Source organism: Haematobia irritans, chromosome 3 (genome assembly GCF_050003625.1).
Source record: "Haematobia irritans isolate KBUSLIRL chromosome 3, ASM5000362v1, whole genome shotgun sequence".
Taxonomy (NCBI): Eukaryota; Metazoa; Arthropoda; class Insecta; order Diptera; family Muscidae; genus Haematobia; species Haematobia irritans.
This window is the reverse complement of record NC_134399.1, coordinates 158,488,214-158,513,017: the sequence shown is the minus strand read 5'-3', so window position 1 is coordinate 158,513,017 and position 24,804 is coordinate 158,488,214. Positions and strand designations below refer to the sequence as shown.

General features: G+C 35.2%; 1 protein-coding gene across 1 annotated transcript; it reads left to right on the top strand.

The window, feature by feature from the left end:
- The first annotated feature begins 5,204 nt into the window (after positions 1-5,204).
- Positions 5,205-16,562, top strand: LOC142231512 (very long chain fatty acid elongase 4-like). The gene is made up of 5 exons (XM_075302125.1): positions 5,205-5,577; positions 11,284-11,446; positions 11,520-11,691; positions 16,092-16,219; positions 16,302-16,562. The coding sequence occupies exons 1-5, from the start codon at positions 5,381-5,383 to the stop codon at positions 16,491-16,493; spliced, it is 852 nt and encodes a 283-aa protein (XP_075158240.1). The 5' UTR covers positions 5,205-5,380; the 3' UTR covers positions 16,494-16,562.
- The last annotated feature ends 8,242 nt before the right edge of the window (positions 16,563-24,804 follow it).

The window sequence follows — 24,804 nt, the reverse complement described above, 5'->3', positions numbered from 1 at the left end:
AACCGATTTTTTCTAAAATCAATAGGGATTGTCTTTGAGCCGAAACAGGACCCTATACCAAATTGTAGTACAATCGGACTAAAACTGCGAGCTGTACTTTGCACACAAAAATACACCAACAGACAAACAGACAGACGGACAGACAGACGGACATCGCTAAATCGACTCAGAATTCAATTCTAAGACGATCGGTATACTAAACGATGGGTCTCAGACTTTTCCTTCTTGGCGTTACATACAAATGCACAAACTTATTATACCCTGTACCACAGTAGTGGTGAGGGCTATAAAAAACTAAAAAACAAACAAGTATATACGGCCGTAAGTTCGGCCAGGCCGAATCTTATGTACCCTTCACCATGGGTTGCGTAGAAACTTCTACGAAAGAATGTCATCCACAATCGAATTACTGGGGTTGTGGTATCTTAAAACTTCTCAACATCGTTTTCTAAATTGTGAGTTAGTCCATACGTGGTATATATAAGACAAAAAAGTTATGTATAGGTAAGTCTACAAATAATTACGAATCGATATAGACTTTTGCACGATTCGTAGAGAGCCAGAATTGAAATATGGGGGTCGCTTATATGTGGGCTATATACAATTATGAACTTCATATGGACCAATTTTTGTGTGATTGGGGATCGATTTATCTGAGGGCTATATATAACTATAGACCGATATGGAGCTAGTTAGTCATGGTTGTTAACGGCCATATACTAGCACTATGTACCAAATTTCAACTGACTCGGATTCAATTTGCTCCTCCAAGAGGCTCCAAAACCAAATCTCGGGATCGGTTTATATGGGGGCTATATATGATTATGGACTGATATGGACCACTTTTGGCATGGTTGTTAAATATCATATACTACCACCACGTACCAAATTGCAACCAGATCGGATGAATTTTGCTTCTCCAAAAGGCACCGGAGTTCAAATCTGGGGATCGGTTTATATGGGTGTTATATATAATTATGGACTGATATGAACCAATTCCTGCATGGTTGTTGGATACCATATACTAACAACACGTACCAAATTTCAACCGAATCGGATGAATTTTGCTCTACCAAGGGGCTCCGGAGGACAAATCTGGGTATCGGTTTATATGGGGCCTATATATAATTATGGACCGATTTCGACCAATTTTTGCATGTGTGTTTGAGGCCATTTACTAACACCACGTACCACATTTCAACTGAATCAGATGAATCTTGGTCTTCCAAGAGGCTCCGGAGGTCAAATCTGGTGATGGGTTTATATAGGGACTATATATAATTATGTACCGATGTGAACCAATGTTTGCATGGTTGTTAGTGACCAGATACTAACACCACGTACCAAATTTCTGCCGGATCGGATGAAATTTGCTTCTCTTAGAGGCTCCGCAAGCTAAATCGGTGGATCGGTTTATATGGGGGCTATATAACTATTGACCGATGTGGACAAATTTTTGCATAGTTGTTAGAGACCATATACTAACACCATGTACCATATTTCAGCCGGATCGGATGAAATTTTCTTCTCTTAGAGGCTCCGCAAGCCAAATCGGGAGATCGGTTTATATAGGGGCTATATACAATTATGGACCGATGTGGACCAATTTTTGCATGGTTGTTAAAGACCAATACTAACACCATGTACCAAATTTCATCCGGATCGGATGAAATATGCTTCTCTTAGAGGGTCTGCAAGCCAAATTTGGGGGTCCGTTTATATGGGGGCTATACGTAAAAGTGGACCGATATGGCCCATTTGCAATACCATCCGACCTACATCAAATACAAATACTTGTGCCAAGTTTCAAGTCGATAGCTTGTTTCGTTCGGAAGTTAGCGTGATTTCAACAGACGGACGGACGGACATGCTCTGATCGACTCAGAATTTCACCACGACCCAGAATATATATAAATATACTTTATGGGGTCTTAGAGCAATATTTCGATGTGTTACAAACGGAATGACAAAGTTAATATACCCCCATCCTATGGTGGAGGGTATAAAAAACAATTTGCATATTGTTTGTATCTTGCCAACCTTTTACTTTTCAGCGACATCTTGTGTAAAAGTTGAACAATATGTTAGAAAATGTAATTCTTCTTGCAGATGCCCTTTGTTTTGTTTTCAAATAAAGTCGAAGTTTCATATCTTACTTTGTAGCTTTGTTTTCCACAAACTGTTCCCACTATACTGAGCTTAATTCGAAAAAGCTATAAAAAGCTTACCATTGTACTGTAGAAAATACGCTTGCTCTGAATCAAGAATAAGCAGATATTTAGGGTAGCGAAAACGTTTTTATCGATGGTTAATGTTGTCCTGATGAGAAAACTGTTCTAACAGAGGCAACTGATAAGAGCGATGTGGATAACTATTACATATATATATTTGTTATTTATTTTATTTACGCAAGATGTCGCTCACCTATAATTTTAAAACTAATTAATATGAACGGTTAACATACCATTCTTTAGTTTGTTAAACAATTTAATAATAAAACAAGTATATACGGCCGTAAGTTCGGCCAGGCCGAAGCTTATGTACCCTCCATCATGGATTGCGTAGAAACTTCTTCTAAACACTGTCATCCAGAATCGAAATACTTAAGTTGCGGTAACGCTTGCCGATGGCAAGGTATCTTAAAACCTCCTAACACCATCTTCTAAATTGTATGTAAGTCCATACGTGGTATATATTAAATCAAAAAAGATCGATCCAATACGTATTTTCTATAGAAAGAAAATTTTGACAAAAATTTCTACGGAAATAAAATTTTAACAAAATTTTCTATAGAAATAAACTTTTGACAAAATTTTCTATAGAAATAAAATCTTGGTAGATTATTTTTGGCTCGAGTGGCAACCATGATTATGAACCGAATAAAATTTGAACAAAATTTTCTATAGAAATAAAATTTTAACAAAATTTTCTATAGAAATAAAATTTTGACAATGATGCAAATTTTATTATGAACCGAATAAAAATTTAACAAAGTTTTCTCTAGAAATAAAATTTTAACAAAATTGTCTATAGAAATAAAATTTTGGTAGATTATTTTTGGCTCTTTGAGGCTTCGCAAGCCAAATCTGGAGATCGGTTTATATGGGGTCTATATATAATTATGGACCGATGTGGACCAATTTTTGCATGGTTGTTAGAGACCATATACCAACATCATGTACCAAATTTCAGCCGGATCGGATGAAATTTTCTTCTCTTTGAGGCTCCGCAAGCCAAATCTGGGGATCGGTTTATATGGGGGCTATATATACTTATGGACCGATGTGAACCAATTTTTGCACGGTTGTTAGAGGCCATATACCAACACCATGTACCAAATTTCAGCCGGATCGGATGAAATTTGCTTCTCTTTTAGGCTCCGCAAGCCAAATCTGGGGATCGGTTTATATGGGGGCTATATATAATTATGGACCGATGTGGACCAATTTTTGGCATGGTTGTTAGAGACCATATACCAACACCATATACCAAATTTCAGCCGGATCGGATGAAATATGCTTCTGCTAGAAGCTCCACAAGCTAAATCTGAGGGTCCCTTTATATGGGGGCTATACGTAAAAGTGGACCGATATGGCCCATTTTCAATACCATCCAACCTACATTGATAACAACTACTTGTGCCAAGTTTCAAGTCGATAGCTTGTTTCGTTCGGAAGTTAGCGTGATTTCAACAGACGGACGGACGGACATGCTTAGATCGACTCAGAATTTCACCACGACCCAGAATATATATACTTTATGGGGTCTTAGAGCAATATTTCGATGTGTTACAAACGGAATGACAAAGTTAATATACCGCATCCTATGATGGAGGGTATAACAAGTATATACGGCAAGTCGATAGCATGTTTCGTTCGGAAGTTAGCGTGATTTCAACAGACGGACGGACATGCTTAGATTGACTCAGAATTTCACCACGACCTAGAATATATTTACTTTATGGGGTCTTAGAGCAATATTTCGATGTGTTACAAACTGAATAACAAAGTCAATATACCCCCCATTCTATGATGGAGGGTATAAAAAATAGATTAACCCACTAAAAATAGGAAAAAAGCTTGCACTCAAAAAGAAATGAGCCCTCTGTTTCACTAAAGCCCAATGTTTAACTCCAATTTGTTTCCTTTAAACTACAAAATTTTCTTTAACAAGTGAAAAAAAAACAATAAATATGTCTAAAAATTTTTTGAGGTGCTTTTAAAGTTGTGCCTTTAGAAGAACCTCCATTTTTTGCTGCACTCAAAAAAACAGTGAACCCTCTATTTCATCAAAGCCAAATAGGGTTCACTTTGTTTTGAGTGTTTGACTACTCCCCTTGTTCTGGTTTACGAATTCGCAAAACGCAAAATTTTCCAAATTCAAATTCTAGATTCCGAACCACAATGAGAGTTAGTACAAAATTTTTACATACTCTTTTGAAATTAATGACGGTTAAAAGTTTTGCGTATTTCAAATTCGTAAGCACAATCAAAAATAGGTGAAGCCTGTATTTCACTGAAGCCGATTTAATTCTATTTTAGTTTATGGAATTATTAAGTTTTAAGAAAGTTTTGACTTTAATATTTTTTTTGCGTACGTAGGTTAACTTAACTAAGACAGAGGAAAAAATATACAGAAATGAAGTATAAAGATTAAGTAAATTCATGTCTCCCAAAAAATAGTTTAAAATTTGTAAAATTTGCATGGCACTAAAGACATTTTTGAAATTTTGAACTCCAATTTTTTCAGCACTACAAATTAATTTGTCTTATATTTTTTTTTTTCAAAATTAATAATTTTGCCTAATAAATTTTCTTGAATTTGTCGAAAATTATTTACTTATTTTTGTGAAATCGGCGTCACATCACCGTTTCTAATTTTGTTTAGTAAAAATTTTCTAAAATTAATCTAATTTTTCTAAAATTTTCTTTTCTGGCGGGGTCACTGTTTTTTCAGTGCAGATAATAGGGGTATATAATTGCAGCAACGATAAGTGCACAATATAAACTTAATTATCAGCAAAGCTGATAATATATAAATATAAAACCATCATGATAACATAGTCGAGGAAAGCCAAACACAAATACTCTCATTTTCTGTAGGCATTTGAATATTAGCATTACATCAAAGATGACGAAGGCAATGGTCACAGTTACGCTTGGACAGCAGACAACTGTCACCCAACAAATAAGACTGTGCATGTCAACTTTTTATGGTCATGTGAGTTCTATCATGCATTTAGTCCCAAATAAGATGAAAAAAACAAAACAAAATATTACAATGTTAAGGTCAATAACAACATAATTGGAAGAAATAAAATGCAGAAATACGTAAATATAGGTTTTAGTCTTCATTCGATTTTCATGACTACCCGGTCATAATGTCATCACAAATTTTAAATAAGAAATTCGTTAATAACACGACTCAACATTCAAGTGGAATATGGAAATATACTTACAACGATTTGGCAGATCCTCGCACTAAGGAATGGCTGTTGGTGGCCTCTTTCACTCCTGTTTTATCATGGGTGGCATTGTATTTGCTGATGGTTTTCTATTTACCAAAAATTATAAGAAGGTAATTTTTTTTTTTAATTTTATTGCGAAATTTTGGATAATATTATACCCGCGACCACTCTGAAAAAAAAATATTTTTGTGATATTAAAGATTACACAACCTAAATGTTAAGATGCGAAATTAACAAAAGGATAAATTTAACATAATGACACATATTTAAAAAAAAAAAAACAAGTATATACGGCCGTAAGTTCGGCCAGGCCGAAGCTTATGTACCCTCCACCATGGATTGCGTAGAAACTTCTACTGAAGACTGTCATCCACAATCGATTTACTTGGGTTGCGGTAACTTTTGCCGATCTTAAAACTTCCTAATACCACGTAGTCTATACGTGGTATATATTAAACTTAAAATGGCCGATTAAATACGCATATAATTAAGTTTGACAAAATTTTCTATAGAAATACGATTTTAACAAAATTTTCTATACACATAACATTTTGACAAAATTTTCTATAGAAATAAAATTTTTACTAAATTTTCAAAAGATTTAAAATTTTCACAACATTCTCTATAGAATTAAAATTTTGACAACATTTTCTACAGAAATAAAATTTTGCCAAAATTTTCTATAGAAATAAAATTTGACAAAATTTTCTATAGGAATTAAATTTCGACAAATTTTGCTAAATTATTTTTGCTCGAGTGGCAAGCACGATTATGAACCTATATGGACCAATTTTTGTGTGATTGGGGACCGGCTATATATAACTATAGACCGATATGGACCAATTTTGGCATGGTTATTAGCGGCCATATATTAACACCACGTTGCAAATTTCAACCGGATCGGATGAATTTTGCTCGTCCAAGTGACTCCGGAGTTCAAATCTGGGGATCGGTTTATATAGGGGCTATATATAATTATCTGATGAATGTTGCTCCTCTAAGAGGCTCCGGAGTTCAAATCTAGGGATCGGTTTATATGGGGGCTATATATAATTATGGACCGATATGGACCAATTTTTGCATGGTTATTAGAGACCATATACTAACACCATGTACCAAATTTCAGCCGGATCGGATGAAATTTCCTTCTCTTAGAGCAATCGCAAGCCAAATTTGGGGGTCCGTTTATATGGGGGCTATACGTAAAAGTGGACTGATATGGTCCAAGTTTTTCATGGTTGTTAGGGACCATATACTAACACCATGTATCAAATTTCAGCCTGATCGGGTGAAATTTGCTTCTTTTAGAGCAATCGCAAGCCAAATTTGGGGGTCCTTTTATATGGGGGCTATACGTAAAAGTGAACCGATATGGACCGATTTTTGCATGGTTGTTAGAGACTATATATTAACACAATGTACCAAATTTCAGCCGGATCGGATGAAATTTGCTTCTCTTAGAGCAATCGCAAGCCAAATTTGGGGGTCCGTTTATATGGGGGCTATACGTAAAAGTGGACTGATATGGTCCAAGTTTTGCATGGTTGTTAGGGACCATATACTAACACCATGTATAAAATTTCAGCCTGATCGGGTGAAATTTGCTTCTTTTAGAGCAATCGCAAGCCAAATTTGGGGGTCCTTTTATATGGGGGCTATACGTAAAAGTGAACCGATATGGACCGATTTTTGCACGGTTATTAGAGACCATATATTAACACAATGTACCAAATTTCAGCCGGATCGGATGTAATTTGCTTCTATTAGAGCAATCGCAAGCCAAATTTGGGAGTCCGTTTATATGGGGGCTATGCGTAAAAGTGGACCGATATGGACCAATTTTTGCATGGTTGTTAGAGACCATATACTAACACCATGTATCAAATTTCAGCCGGATCGGAGCAATATTTCGATGTGTTACAAACGGAATGACAAAGTTAATATACCCCCATCCTATGGTGGAGGGTACAAAAATGCTTTCCTCCGTTAAAGTTACTTCGAAAACATTTTTAATTTAAAGAAGTCCTCCTTAAATTAAATAAAATATTGAATCTTAAAATTTAAAATAAAAACGCTTTAAATATAGGCATAGATTTATTTTGGGGATTTAGCATCTTTGGTTTAAAGTTTTTTTTGACTTTTTTTTTTTTGTGAAATTAAGAAAACATTTTTTACTTTGAAGTATTTGTTATAATTTGAATTTTAAACTGCCATTTGTTTGTACGTGCATGATTTTTTTTAATACACAGTGAAAAGAGAATGAAAATTTGATAAACGAGATCTGTATTCTAATTTTAATTTTGTTGATTCTAGATTTAAACCTAAATAGGTTGCTAAAAAAGGTCTTTAGTTTAAAGAAGCTGCATCTTTGTCTCGGAATCAATACCAAAATCCTTAAGCCAAGGTCAAAATCTTTGGATCCAAGTTAACTTTTTTGAGTACATAAACAATGAACCTGTTGTGGTGAAATTTTGCAAAGCCTCGTATATTGTCTGCAGGCAGGTCAAGTTCGAAGATGGGCTATATCGGCCCAGGTATAATATATAAGCCCCATATAAATCAACACTACCGATTTGTTGCCTTGAGCATCTAGTCAACGCAATGAAATTTAAAATGTAGGGGTTCGCTGGGTCTATAAATAGATCCATATGTTTTGGCATAGCCCCTATATAGCCATATCTGCCGATTTCACATCTGTGGTGTCTAGAAACCACAAACCACAATTTTTATCCAATTTGCCTGAAATTCACAATATAGAGGTACTGTAGGTCCACAACTAGGTTAGGTTAGGTATAGTGGTAGCGCGATATTTCAGGCTCACTTACACTATTTAGTATATTTTGATACCACAGCTCAATGATAAGGGACCTCCTTTTTATAGCCGAGTCCGAACGGCGTTCCACATTGCAGTGAAACCACTTAGAAAAGCTTTGAGACACTCAGAAATGTCACCGGCATTACTAAGGTGGGATAATCCACCGCTGAAAAAACCTTTGGTGTTTGCTCGAAACTGGGTTTGAACCCACGACCCTATGTATGTAAGGCAGGCATGCTAATCATTGCACCACGACGGCTCCCACAAATAGGTGCGCCAAATATCGTCCATATTCACACACAAATAGGTGCGCCAAATATGGTCCAAAATCATGCATCGGTCCATATTTTAGAATAGCCTCCATATAGTCAAGCCCGCTCCAATGGACGCATTGGAAGATAACATTGATATCTACATTAGTCGTGTGATACCGGCCGAAATGGTGGAAAGAGTATGTCGGATGGACCATTTGACGCAAAGTCTCAGTCAACATATGCATGAAATGAAATATTAATTTATATGGACGGCATTATCGACTCCAGATATTTTTCAAAACTTTATGTTGTTTTTTATACCCTCCACCATATGATCGGGGGTATATTAACTTTGTCATTTGTAACGCATCGAAATATTGGTCTCAGACTCCATAAAGTATATATGATCTGGGTCATGGTGAAATTCTGAGTCGATCTAGCGATGTCCGTCCGTCGTTTGTTGAAATCACGCTAACTTCCGAACGTAACATGCTATAGACTTGAATCTTAGCACCAGTAGTTGCTATTTATGTAGATTAGATGGTATTGCAAATGGGCCACATAGGACCACGTTTAGGTATAGCCCCATATAAACCGAGCCCCAGATGTGGATTGCGGATCCTTTTGAAGGAGCAAATTTCATTCGATCCGGTTTGATATTTGGTATGTGATGTTAACCGCCATGCAAAAATTGGTCCATATCGGTCCATAATTACACAGCCCCCATATAAACTGATATACATATTTGATTTCTGGAGCTTCCAAATTTCATTCGAATATGTTGAAATTGGATACTTGACGTAAATATATGGCGGCCATATTGGCCAATAATTATATATAGGTCGCATATAAACCGATCGCAAAATTTGATTTCCGGGGCTTCCTGAAGGTGCAAATTTAATCGTAATATGTTGAAATTTACTACGTGACGTCAATATATGGCATCTACCTAGCATGTAAAAAATGGTTCACATCGGTCCATAATTGCCCAGCAAAAAATTTGGAAGTTCTTCTAACGGCACGACTTTAAAAGCACTTTCAAAAATGTCCTCCCAAAGATGTTCTTTATTTTAACTGCACAGGAAGTTCATTTGAGTCAATTTTTTTTATAAATCGCATTTTTCATATTTTTAATGGGAAATTTAAAATTTTATTGTTTCAAATAGGTTAAGAAGAGATTCTGAATTAATAAAATAGTGCAAATTATTTAAATTTTGCCGAAAAAAAATGTTAAATCCTTTCTAGATAAGTTGAGAATTTTTGAAAATATTAGATGTCGAACGTTCCGGACAAGCGTTATAATGCATTAAAAATCATAAAAAAAATTTTAATTATTTATTTGTCGAAATATCAAAAAATTTCTTAATTCACATCCAAAACACTGGATTCGCATCACACCTTAAGAAGTGATGCAAATTCAGTGCAACGGCTGTTGAAATGGTGGACATCCGTCGTATGAAAAGCCCATGTTAAATTCATCGCTTCTGCGTCAATTTTGCATCACTTCCCGATCCAAAAAGAAAATTTTCACTGCTTCTTTGGTGACGCTTTATTTGCTGGGTGTATATAGCTCCCTATAAGCCCATCCCCATTTTTCCGGAAGTTCGTGGAGGTGCAAATTTTATTCGATCCGATTGAAATTTTGTACACCCTAAAAAAAAAAAAAAAATTGCTTCTGTAACATATACCCCAAACACATTTTGCTTCAAACATATATATTTTCACGATTGGTCCAAACAAAATATTGCTGGTATTGTTCAAACATATAATGTTTCACCTTATGTTTCACCCTTACACTGGTAGGATATATTTTTAAGGCGTCAATTGTTTACTTCCATTCTTTTTCTTGCAGCATACTCTCTAAGCCTCTCTTTTTAAACACATATATGTTTATAGGCTATTTCTAAATTAATATATGTTTGCATCCAAGCATATAGTTACAAACATTTTATGTCCCAAACATAATATGTTCTAACATATTAACATATATGTCCCAAACATGTGATGCTAGTTTATGAACAATGTATGCTTGCACTTAAAAATATTATATTTACAAATTTGAGTTCCAAGCATATAATTTTTACACCCAAACATATGAAAAACAGTCTTTTTCGTCCGTGTACATGGTGTTAATATGACATCTAATAGTTATGCAAAAATTGGTCAATATCGGTCCATAATTATATATATAGCCTTCATATAAACCGATTCGCATATTTGATTTTCGGAGCATTCTGGAGGCGCAAGTTTCATCCGATGCCGTTTAAATTTGGCTCCCTAATTACAGTGCGAAAAATTGGTTCATATCGATTCATAATTATATTTACATAAAACTATCATGAGCTGAATTGGCTTGTATAGGTATTTAATCTGTCTGTTTTATTTAACATAGTGGACTAGATTACAATTTTGAAGACAATGAAAACCCAAGTAATTTGTGTTTTTAGTGGAACTTTTTATGCAATCCATGGCAAGGGTACATAAGACTCGGCTTGGCTGAACATACGGCCGAATAAATATTTTAGTTTTTGGTTTTTTGAAAAATGTTCTTATAGCTCTAAAACATCATCCTTTATTAATAAATCTCACGATTAAGTTTCAGGCTCACTTAGACTATTCAGTCCATTGCTAAACTAAAACTTTTATTCAAATTTGGCTTAAATTCAAAATTTGTTGTTGGTATTACTGAAGTTAATGTTTTAAATTAAATAATGTTTTCTTCTTACTTTTTGAATATCTATTTTCAGATATAAACCATTGAAGCTAAAATCACTTTTAATTTTATACAACATAGCTATGGCACTTTTAAATCTTCATATATTTAGGGAAACTATTGTAAATTCGACTCAATTAAAATACAGTTATTGGTGCCAGCCTTGTCGTGTGATTTATTCCAAGCATGAAGTTAAGGTAAGTTATGATTATCGGACTTGTGTTATTCCTCGGGATTTTTTAACATTCGAATATTTCTTTTTTCTTCTAGTTGGCCTCTGCTGTTTGGTGGTTTTATTTTTCAAAACTGTTGGAGTTTTCCGATACCTTATTTTTCATACTACGACATAAATGGAGACAACTCACTCCGTTGCATATTTATCATCACAGTACAATGTTTCCTATTTGGTGGATTGCCATTAAATGGCTGCCTACTGGATCGTGTAAGTTGAAATACATTTAAGAATTAAAATCAATTTCTCTGTACATAAAAATATTGGTAAGGCTTTCATTGCGATTTTCTTTATATTGAACCGATTTTTTTTGAAGCAAATTATACCGGTATTTGATTAAGAGCAAGTGGTGGGAAGAAAATATAATAAAAGAAAAGTTGAAAAGGCTAACAGATTTGGATATAGTCCCGAAGAAAATATCGAAAACCTCGAGAAGAGAATAAATATTTGGTATACGACACAGGTCTTTTGTAGCGTCTCCCATTTTATCTATGAGCTACCAGAAGGCATTGCCTTCTACGGTTTCGAAAACCAAGAATGCTCTGATCATGCATGTGAATATCGCCCAAGAGGTAAATAGTTTTTCTGTTGGCTTGGGGACATAAACGTACAGATTCGTGTCACAAATACATATTTAAGGCCAGTGAAAAGCTGTATTGTATGAAACAAAGAGAATTAACAGTTTTTGCAGCCTCTTCCTGTTAAACATAAAGCGTTGGCCGTGTGCATGCAGTATTCTTTTTGAATCATTGCCGATGTTCTGAGAATCTTTGTTACAGGCGATCGACTAAAAAAATCGTTTCTGTAGCAAAGAAAAAACGTTTGGAAAACGTGTACCGAAAGAGTTTTTCTTTTGTTAGTGTTTTTTGAATTGCTTCGAAATTTTTAAACTTTTATCACCAAAAAAGTTCGTTTGTTACAATTTTGTTTTTTTTTTTGTTTTTTCAATAAAAAAAATATTTTTGAACCAACAACACAGTCCATTTCGTTTATATCAAGCACTGTTCTTTTCTGACTTTAACGGCCATTTTCATGTAGCACCGTTAGGCTTTAACTGCCAGTTAACAGAAAGAAAAATGAAAATATCATTTCTGCGGTTAACTTTAACTGAAAAATTTTCAGCAGTTAAGTTCCTAACTGACATATACACTGACATATACGTAGCACTAACGGAGCTTCATGAAAATGGGGGTAAGTCTTTAAAAAGACACATTTTACAGTTCATAGTAAAAATGTAATGTAGTAATATGTAATCATGAACATTTTTTCGGAACCTTCCGAACATTTCTTGAATATTTGTAAAAAAAAAAAACAAACAAAAAACTTTTTGGTCGAAGCAGGGATCGAACCCACGACCCTTGGCATGCAAGCATGCAGGACATACCACTGATCCACGGTGCTCATCCAAATGTATGTTTCTGTTAAATAAAGTTTGTTTAATCGGCTCGTGGGCGCCGCAAGCTATGCTATATAAATATAACTTATATGGATTATTGTCTATTGATGATTTTAACAGCAACATAGCTCAGTGGATAGGTGTTGACTTACAAATTGCTTGGCCCGCGGTTCGATTCTCCGTCTAGGCGAAAGGTAAAATTTAAAAAAATTATAATATCGAATAATTTCTTCTACATTGTTTGTATTGTTCTGAAAAGTAAGAAACCTCGTGGAAGTGAGAAAGATGTGAGAGAAAATGCAATTAGTCAGAAAAGATTGTTTTTATACCCTGCGCCACACTGTGGAACAGGGTATTATAAGTTAGTGCATATGTTTGTAACACACAGAAGGAGACGAGATAGACACATGGTGTCTTTGGCAATAATGCTCAGGGTGGGTCCCTGAGTCGATGTAACCATGTCCGTCTGTCTGTGAACACATTTTTGTGATCAAAGTCTAGGTCGCAATTTAAGTCCAATCGCCTTCAAATTTGGCACATGTTCCTAATTTGGATCAGAATAGAACCCTATTGTTTTTGGAAGAAATCGGTTCAGATTTAGATACAGCTCCCATATATACCTTTCGCCCTATATGCACTAATATTGACCCAGCAGCCAGAGTTTTATACCGATTTGCTTGAAATTTTGTACAAACATAACACTTAGCGGTATAGTAAAGTGTGCAAAATTTGATTGAAGTCGGTTCAGATTTAGATATAGCTCCCATATATATCTTTCGCCCGATATGGACTAATATGGTCCTAAAAGCCAGAGTTTTGGCCCAATTTGGCTGAAAATTTGCACAGGGAGTAGATTTAGCACTGTAGCTATGCGTGCCAAATTTGGTTGAAATCGATTAAGATTTAGATATAGCTCCCATATATATCTTTCGCCCGATATAGGCTAATATGATCCTAGAAGCCAGAGTTTTGGCCCAATTTGTTTGAAATTTTGCACAAGGAGTACAATTAATAGTGCAGTTAAGTGTGCCAAATTTTATTGAAATCGGTTCGGATTTAGATATAGCTCCTATATATATCTTTCGCCCGATATGGACTAATATGGTCCTAAAAGTCAGAGTTTTTGCCCAATTTGGTTGAAATTTTGCACAGGGAGTAGATTTTGCATTGTAGCTATGCGTGCCAAATTTGATTGAAATCGGTTCAGATTTATATATAGCTCCCATATATAGCTTTCGGCCGATTTACACTCATATGAACACCGAGGCCAATTTTTAACTCCGATTTAGTTGAAATTTTGCATAGGGAGTATAATTAGTATTGTAGCTATCCGTGCCAAATTTGGTTGAAATCAGTTCAGATTTAGATATACCTGCCATATATATGTTTTTCTGATTTCGACATAAATGGTCAAAACACCAACATTTTCCTTGTAAAATCGCCACTGTTGAGTCGAAAAGTTGTAAAAATGACTCTAATTTTCCTAAACTTCTAATACATATATATCGAGCGATAAATCATAAATAAACTTTTGCGAATTTTGCTTAAAATTGCTTCAGATTTAAATATTTCCCATATTTTTTACTAACATTGTGTTCCTCCCTAGTGCATTAGCCGACTTCAATTTTGAGTCTATAGATTTTGTAGAAGTCTATCAGATGCTGTCCAGATCGAGTGATATTTAAATGTATGTAGTTGGGACAAACATTTACATATATAGCGGATGTGATATGGTATCGAAAATTTAGATCTACAAAGTGGTGCAGGGTATAATATAGTCGGCACCGCCCGACTTTAGACTTTCCTTGCTTGTTTTTTTTTTTTGAGTTAGTCTTTATGAAATTGTTTTTACACCCTGGAAAAGAATAAACGTTTATGACAAAAAGTATATACTTTTATTCCAAATAAACTTCCTTACAGCGAAAAGCAAATGAGAAACGAACTTTGTTTGTCTAAAATTTCGTTTGGGAGGAAAGAATTATTTTTTGGGTGTACCCCAAACACATTTTGCATCAAACATATATATTACCAGGATTGACCCAAACAAAATATTGTTCGAACATATTATTAGACATACACTGGTAGAAAAAATTTAGTGAAACTTTTTTTGTGTATATATTTTTTAAAGGCGCCATTTGGTTACTTCCATTAGTTTACTTGCAACTTACTGTCTAGGTCTCTCCTTCTGAACGCATATATGTTTATAGGCTATTTCTAAATAAATATACATATGTTTGATTCCAACCATATTAGATTTACAAAAATGTTATGTCCCAAACATAATATGTTCCCAGGAAAAAAAGCGTCGCCATAAAAGTAGTGAGTTCTTTTTGGATCCGGAGATGGTGCAAAATTGGCGCAGAAGCGGTGAATTTAACATGGGCTTGCCATAGGACGGATGTTCAGCATTTCAAAATCCGTTGCACTGAATATGCATCACTTCTTTGGATGTGATCCGAATTCATTGTTTTGGATTTAAAATAAAAAATGTTGTGGTATTTTGACAAATAATTAATGTTTATATATTTTTTTGTTTTTTGATTTTGAATGCAATCTAACGCTTGTCTGAAACCCTTGACCTCAAATGTTTTCAAAATTTCACAATTTTTCTATAATGAATAACGAATAGAAAGTTTTTCGACAAAATTTAAATAATTTGTACCATGTTAATAATCCTTGCCCTGTTTTTAACATATTTGAAACAAAAAATGTTAAAATTGCCCTTTAAAAATATGAAAAAATCGAGTTATAAAAAATTGAATTAAAAGAACTTCCTGAGTAGTTAAAATAAAGAATATCTCTGGAAAGACATTTTTGGAAGTGCTTTTAAGTTGTGCCTTCAGAAGTACTTCCAATTTTTTTTTTGCTGGGTTGTAATATACTAAAATATATGTCGCAAACATGTTATGATAGTTTATAAACATTATATACTTGCCCTTAAATATAATGTGTTAAAAAATTTGAGTTCCTAACATATAATTCTTACACTCAAACATAGGAAAAACAGTCTTTTTCGTGTACCGTGTATATACGGTAAAATCCAGTTTGGTTTTATTTTACTCGCTTTTGTTATTTGTATGTATGTTTTCCTAAAAGCTTCCCGTTTTAACAAGGTCCCCCTAAAGCTGGACAAAGCTTTTTATACCAATGCTATTCTCAAATCTATTGCCTATTGTAACCATTTAACTAATTTATAACCTTTGATTATTTTCAGCATTTGTTCCTGTCCTTATTAACTCCTTTGTACATGTTATCATGTACACATATTATGGATTGAGCGCATGTGGACCAGCTATACAAAAATTTCTATGGTGGAAAAAATATCTGACAGCTATACAATTGGTAAGATAATTTCAATGCTAAATGTGTGTTTGATATAAATGCAAAATTCCCGAGATTTTTTAGAATTCTATTTATCTTTCAGATACAATTCACCATTGGTCTGCTATGGGCTCTTCAAGCTATCTTAACCAAATGTGATTTTCCCGTTTTAATAAATACAGCTACAGCATCCTATATGGTTTCATTTCTAATACTCTTTGGAAGTTTCTATAGAAGAGAATACAAAATCAATGATGAGGCTGAAAACAAGAAATACATCAAAAAATTAAAATAAAATATTTTTATTCATTTTCAATGAATCATTGAAATATTTGACAATAAATTAAAATTACAATCTAAAGTATGTCATGGAATACCATGTAAAATTTTATTATTCTAAAAACTAATTTGAGGAGTTTGTAAGCAATAAAAATCTTTTCGATTCTAATAAGGTACCACACACACGTACGCTTTTCCTCTCCGCGTGCCAAACAAAAAATTTTTATTTGACATCCCAATCTAAGCCTTCTTGGGTGATTTGACAAAAAGGTTTATTACTTTCATGCGATTCCTCAAAAAAAACAAAACAATAAAATGAAAATAAATTGAGTATTTTTATGGACTTCACGATACTAAATTGATAGGTAGTACAGTAAAAGTTGTCAAAGATGACATAAAACTTGTAATTGAAATTTATTGTTCCTCATATCAAGGGTTATTGATTCCTGTGGATTTGTGAATAACAATACAAGGTATTTTCTTACAATATTTTTTATACCCACCACCATAGGATGGGGGGTATATTAACTTTGTCATTCCGTTTGTAACATATCGAAATATTGCTCTAAGACCCCATAAAGTATATATATTTTGGGTCGTGGTGAAATTCTGAGTCGATCTGAGCATGTCCGTCCGTCCGTCCGTCCGTCTGTTGAAATCACGCTAACTTCCGAACGAAACAAGCTATCGGCTTGAAACTTGGCACAAGTAGTTGTTATTGATGTAGGTCGGATGGTATTGCAAATGGGCCATATCGGTCCACTTTTACGTATAGCCCCCATATAAACGGACCCCAAAATTTGGCTTGCGAGGCCTCTAAGAGAAGCAAATTTCATCCGATCCGGCTGAAATTTGGTACATGGTGTAAGTATATGGTCTCTAACAACCATGCAAAAATTGGTCCACATCGGTCCATAATTATATATAGCCCCCATATAAACCGATCCCCCGATTTGCCTTGCGAGGCCTGTAAGAGAAGCAAATTTCATCCGATCCGGCTGAAATTTGGTACGTGATGTTAGTATATGGTCTCTAACAACCATGCAAAAATTGGTCCACATCGGTTCATAATTATATATAGCCCCCATATAAACCGATCACCAGATTTGACCTCCGGAACCTCTTGGAAGACCAAAATTCATCTGATTCAGTTGAAATTTGGTACGTGGTGTTTATATATGGCCTCAAACTCCCATGCAAAAATTGGTCGATATCGGTCCATAATTATATATAGGCCCCATATAAACCGATCCCCAGATTTGACCTCCAGAGCCCCTTGGAAGAGCAAAATTCTTCCCATTCGGTTGGAATTTGGTACGTGATGTTAGTATATGGTATCCAACAACCATGCAGGAATTGGTTCCTATCAGTCCATAATTATATATAGCTCCCATATAAACCGATCCCCAGATTTGACCTCCGGTGCCTTTTGGAGAAGCAAAATTCATCCGATCTGCTTGAAATTTGGTACGTGGTGGTAGTATATCATATTTAACAACCATGCCAAAAGTGGTCCATATTAGTCCATAATCGTAGATAGCCCCATATAAACCCATCCCGAGATTTGGTTTTGGAACCTCTTGGAGGAGCAAATTTCATCCGAGTGAGTTGAAATTTGGTACATTGTGCTAGTATATGGTCGTTAACAACCATGCTTAACTAGGTCCATATCGGTCTATAGTTATATATGGCCCTCAGATAAATCGATCCCCAATCACACAAAAATTGGTCCATATCAAGTTCATAATTGTATATAGCCCCCATATAAGCGACCCCCATATTTCAATTCTGGCTCTCTACGTACAAAAAGTCCATATCGATTCGTAATTATTTGTAGACTTAACTATACATAACTTTTTTGTCTAATATATACCATGTATGGACTAAATCACAATTTAGAAAACGATGTTAAGAAGTTTTAAGATACCACAACCCAAGTAATTCGATAGTGGATGATAGTCTTTCGTAGAAGTTTCTACGCAATCCATGGTGGTGGGTACATAAGATTCGGCCTGGCCGAACTTGCGGCCGTATATACTTGTTTTTGGTTATGAAACAATCAATTGTGAAATCAAAAGTGAAAAATGGGGGTAGCTGAAAATGCTGGCATTAACATTTTTTTAGCTGCTATAAAATACCTGCTTTTATACCCTCAACAATAGGATGGGGGTATATTAACTTTGTCATTCCGTTTGTAACGCATCGAAATATTGCTCTGAGACCCCATAAAGTATATATTGTGGGTCGTTGTGAAATTCTGAGTCGATCTAAGCATGTCCGTCCGTCCGCTTGTTGAAATCACACTAACTTGCGAACGAAACAAGCTATCGACTTGAAACTTGGCACAAATACTTGTTATTGATGTAGGTCGGATGGCATTGGAAATGGGCCATATTGGTACACTGTTACGTATAGCTCTCATATAAACGGACCCCCAGATTTGGCTTGCGGAGCCTCAAAGAGAAGCAACTTTCATCCGATCTGGCTCAAATTTGGTACATGGTGTTTGTATATGGTCTCTAACAACCATGCAAAAATTGTTCCACATCGGTTCATAATTATATATAGCTCCCATAAAAACCGATCCCCAGATTTAGCTTGCGGAGGCTCTAAGAAAACCAAATTTCATTCGATCCGGCTGAAATTTGGTACATGGTTTTGGTATATGGTCTCTAACAACCATGCAAAAATTGGTCCACATCCGTCCATAATAATATATAGCCCCCATATAAACCGACCCCCAAATTTGGCTTGCGGAGTCCCAAAGAGAAGCAAATTTCATCCGATCTTGCTGAAATTTTGCAAAAATTGGTTCACATCGGTTCACAATTATTTATAGCCCCCATATAAACTGATTCCCAGATTTGACCTCCGGTGCCTCTTGGTGGAGCAGAATTCATCCGATCCGGCTCAAATTTGGAACGTGGTGTTAGTATATAACCGCTAACAACAATACCAAAATTGGTCCATATCGGTCTATAGTTATATATAGCCGATCTCTAATCACACAAAAATTGGTCAATATCGGTTCATAATCATGGTTGCCACTCGAACAGAAAATAACCTACCAACATTTTATTTCGATAGAAAATTTTGTCAAAATTTTATTCCTATAGAAAATTTTCTCAAAATTTTATTTCTATAGAGAATTTTGTTAAAATTTTATTTCTATAGAAAATTTTGTTAAAATTTCATTTCTATAGAAAATTTTGTCAAAACTTTATTTCTATAGAAACTTTTGTCAAAATTTTATTTCTATAGAACATTTTGTGAAAATTTTTTTTCTATAGAAAATTTTGTTAAAATTTTATTTCTATAGAAAATTTTGTCAAAATTTTATTTCTATGGAAAACTTTGTCAAAATTTTATTTCTATGGAAAACTTTGTCAAACTGAATTATATACGTATTTAATCGGTCTTTTTTGATTTAATATATACCACGTATGGACTTACTTATTATTTAGAAGACGATATTAGGAAGTTTCAAGATACCTTGCCATCGGCAAGAGTTACCGCAACTCAAGTAATTCGATTGCGGATGGCAGTGTTTAGAAGAAGTTTCTACGCAATCCTTGGTGGAGGGTACATAAGCTTCAGCCTGGCCGAACTTACGGCCGTATATACTTGTTTTAACTTAACGAAGTGGTCTCATTTTTCTGGGTGTGTACAAAATGTTGTCAAAATATTTTATGAAGCATTTCATAGTTGGAGAGGAATATTTGGCAAAATCTTCCAAAACATCAAGAAATCTACCAATCTATCAAACAGTAAAAAATCTGCCATTTTTGGTAGACTCGTGTTCACAATTGAATATAGCCCCCATATAAAGAGACCCCCATATTTCAATTCTGGCTCTATATTTACAGCACAAAAGTTCATTTCGGTCGTAATTATTTCTTCCCTATATATACCGGTCAAGAACTGAATATATACATACGTATTTAATCGACCTTTCTTTTGTCTACTATATATCCCGCTTGGACTAAATAACAATTTTGAAGATGATGGTAAGAAGTTTTAAGATGCCGATGGCCGCAACCCAAGTAATTTAATTGTGGATGACCGTCTTTAGTAGAAGTTTCTACCCAATCCATGGTGGAGGGTACATAAGATTCGGCCTGGCCGAACTCAGGGCCGTATATACTTGTTCAAATTACGAATAACTGATTACATATTAGGTGATCATATTCTCTTTATACACTACTTATTTCATGGCCGAAGGTATGCCTGGGGTGAAGTATTTTCCTCCTAGGACATGCGTATATAAATGTAATCCGGAGCGATGCCAATTAATAAATAGTTATTGCTTTTTATATATGTTAGGTTTACCTACAAGATTGCCGAGTAATGAGAGTTTTTACAGCGATGCGTTCGTTGAGACCAAATAACAGGTTGGCTGATAAGTCCCCGGTCTAACAAAGAAAAACACATTTTTTTCTCAAAATTCGTTTTTATTATTCAACATAGTTCCCTTCAAGAGCGATACAACGATTGTAACGACCTTCCAATTTTTTGATACCATTTTGGTAGTACTCCTTCCGTTTTGCCTCAAAATAGGCCTCAGTTTCGGCGATTACCTCTTCATTGCAGCCAAATTTGTTCCCTGCGAGCATCCTTTTGAGGTCTGAGAACAAGAAAAAGTCGCTGGGGGCCAGATCTGGAGAATACAGTGGGTGGGGAAGCAATTCGAAGCCCAATTCATAAATTTTTGCCATTGTTCTCAATGACTTGTGGCTCGGTGCGTTGTCTTGGTGGAACAACACTTTTTTCTTCTTCATATGGGGCCGTTTTGCCGCGATTTCGACCTTCAAAAGGTCCAATAACGCTATATAATAGCCACTGTTGATGGTTTTTCCCTTCTCAAGATAATCGATAAAAATTATTCCATGCGCCCAAAATACAGAGGTCATTACTTTGCCAGCGGACTTTTGAGTCTTTCCACGCTTCGGAGACGGTTCACCTGTCGCTGACCACTCAGCCGACTGTCGATTGGACTCAGGAGTGTAGTGATGGAGCCATGTTTCATCCATTGTCACATATCGACGGAAAACTCGGGTGTATTATGAGTTAACAGCTGCAAACACCGCTCAGAATCATCAACACGTTGTTGTTTTGGGTCAAATATGAGCTCGCGCGGCACCCATTTTGCACAGAGCTTCCGCATATCCAAAAATTGATGAATGATATGACCAACATGTTCCTTTGATATCTTTAAGGCCTCTGCTATCTCGATCAACTTCATTTTAAGGTCATTCAAAATAATTTTTTGGATTTTTTTTGATGTTTTCGTCGGTAACCACCTCTTTCGGGCGTCCATTGCGTTCACCGTCCTCCGTGCTCATTTCACCACGCTTGAATTTTGCATACCAATCAATTATTGTTGATTTCCCTGGGGCAGAGTCCGGAAACTCATTATCAAACCAAGTTTTTGCTTCCACCGTATTTTTTTCCTTCAGAAAACAGTATTTTATCAAAACACGAAATTCCTTTTTTTCAATTTTTTTTCACAATAACAAAAGTTGCTTCACAAAAGACGCTCTATCTCACAAACTAATTGACTTACAGACGTCAAATTTTGACACGAATCATTTGAAGGTTGGTACTATATAAAAATAATATGCATTTAATACTAGCGACACCATCTATGTGTCAGACCGGGGACTTATCAGCCAACCTGTTAAACCCAATTATATTAAAAGCATTGTGGCGATTGTCTTAAATCATTTTTTGTTTGCTTCTAAAGAAAAATTTGAAACGAAAACATTGATCATAAAAAGCACTTGAACGGCATTTAAATTTTCTATCACACCTGAAGTACAGCTTGAATCATGTTGATTTTATTACAACGAAATTTTTATTCTTTGGTTTTTTGAATAAAATTTCACTAATTTTTATGGTTTCGGTTTTATCGGTTATCCGGTTTTGAGCACAATAAAAAACACTGTCGGACGGACGGACTGAACACTCTAAGAACCACGTTTTTGTTTTAGGTTTTTTCAAGAACCTGAATTTTCTCTATATATGGATGAAGGGACACCGAAAAGAAGAAAAATGTCATAACATTTTTGATCACAACACTGAACGGCCTTTTTATACCCTCCACCATAGGATGGGGGTATATTAACTTTGTCATTCCGTCGAAATATTGCTCTAAGACCCCATAAAGTATATATATTCTGGGTCGTGGTGAAATTCTGAGTCGATCTAAGCATGTCCGTCCGTCTGTCCGTCCGTCCGTATGTCCGTCTGTCCGGCTGTCCGTCCGTCTGTGGAAATCACGCTAACTTCCGAACGAAACAAGCTATCGACTTGAAACTTTGCACAAGTAGTTGTTATTGATGTAGGTCGGATGGTATTGAAAATGGGCCATATCGGACCACGTTTACGTATAGCCCCCATATAAACCGATCCCCAAATTTGGCTTGGGGAGCCTCCCGGAGCAGCAAAATTCATCCGATCCGGTTGAAATTTGGTACGTGGTCTTAGTATACGGTCTCTAATAACCATGCAAAAATTGGTCCATATCGGTCCATAATTATATATAGCCCCCATATAAACCGATCCCCAGATTTGACCTCCGGAGCCTCTTGGAGGGGCAAAATTCATCCGATCCGATTGAAATTTGGTACCTGATGTTAGTATATGGTCTCTAACAACCATGCAAAAATTGGTCCATATCGGTCCATAATTATATATAGCCCCCATATAAACCGATCCCCAGATTTGACCTCCGGAGACTTTTGGAGGGGCAAAATTCATCCGATCCGGTTGAAATTTAGTACGTGGTCTTAGTATACGGTTTTTAACAACCATGCAAATATTGGTCCATATCGGTCCATAATTATATATAGCCCCCATATAAACCGATCCCCAGATTTGACCTCCGGAGCCTCTTGGAGGGGCAAAATTCATCCGATCCGGTTGAAATTTGGTACCTGATGTTAGTTTACGGCCTCTAATAACCATGCAAAAATTGGTCCATATCGGTCTATAATTATATATAGCCCCCATATAAACCGATCCCCAGATTTGACCTCCGGAGCCTCTTGGAAGAGTTGAAATTTGGTACATGGTGTTAGTATATGGTCTCTAACAACCATGCAAAAATTGGTCCATATCGGTCCATAATTATATATAGTTCCCATATAAACCGTCCCCAGATTTGACGTCCGGAACCTCTTGGAGGAGCAAAAGTCATCCGATACGGTTGAAATTTGGTACATTTTGTCAATATATGGCCTCTAACAGCCATGTAAAAATTGGTCCATATCGGTCTTTAGTTATATATAGCCGATGACTTATTACAAAAAAATTGGTCCATATCGCCAAAAATAATCTACCAAAACTTTATTTCCATAGAAAATTTTGTCAAATTTTATTACTATAGAAAGTTTTGTCAAAATTTCATTTCTATAGAAAGTTTTGTCAAAAGTTTATTTCTATACAAATGTTTGTCAAAATTTTATTTCCATAGAAAATTTTGTCAAAATTTTATTTCTATAGAAAATTTTGTAATCTACCAAAACTTTATTTCCATAGAAAATTTTGTCAAATTTTATTACTATAGAAAGTTTTGTTAAAATTTCATTTCTATAGAAAGTTTTGTCAAAAGTTTATTTCTATAGAAATGTTTGTCAACATTTTATTTCTATAGAAAATTTTGTAAAAAATTTATTTCTGTAGAAAATTTTGTCAACATTTTATTTCTATACAAAATTTTGTCAAGTTTTTATTTCTATAGAAAATTTTGTCAAATTTTTATTTCTATAGAAAATTTTGTCAAAATTTTATTTCTATAGAAAATTTTGTCAAGGTTTCATTTCTATAGAAAATTTTGTCAAAATTTTATTTCTATAGAAAATTTTGTCAAAATTTTATTTCTATAGAAAATTTTGTCAAACTAGATTATATACGTATTTAATCGGCCTTTTTTGTTTAATATATACCCCGTATGGGCTAACTTACAATTTAGAAGACAGTGTTAAAAAGTTTTACGATACCTTGCCATCGGCAAGTGTTATCGCAACCCAAGTAATTCGATTGTGGATGACAGCCTTTAGTAGAAGTTCCTACGCAATCCATGGTGGAGGGTACATAAGATTCGGCCTGGCCGAACTTACGGCCGTATATACTTGTTATACCCTGCTCCACACTGTGGAACAGGGTATTATAAGTTAGTGCATATGTTTGCAACACCCAGAAGGAGACGAGATAGACACATGGTGTCTTTGGCAAAAATGCTCAGGGTGGGTTCCTGAGTCGATATAGCGATGTCCGTCTGTCCGTCTGTCCGTCTGTCCGTGAACACATTTTTGTAATCAAAGTCT

Coding starts and splice junctions, on each gene's coding strand:
- LOC142231512 (XM_075302125.1), top strand. CDS start 5,381: ATGTCATCACAAATTTTAAATAAGAAATTCGTTAATAACACGACTCAA. Junction 11,447..11,519: donor ATTCCAAGCATGAAGTTAAG/GTAAGTTATGAT, acceptor TTTTTCTTCTAG/TTGGCCTCTGCTGTTTGGTG. Junction 11,692..16,091: donor ATGGCTGCCTACTGGATCGT/GTAAGTTGAAAT, acceptor GATTATTTTCAG/CATTTGTTCCTGTCCTTATT.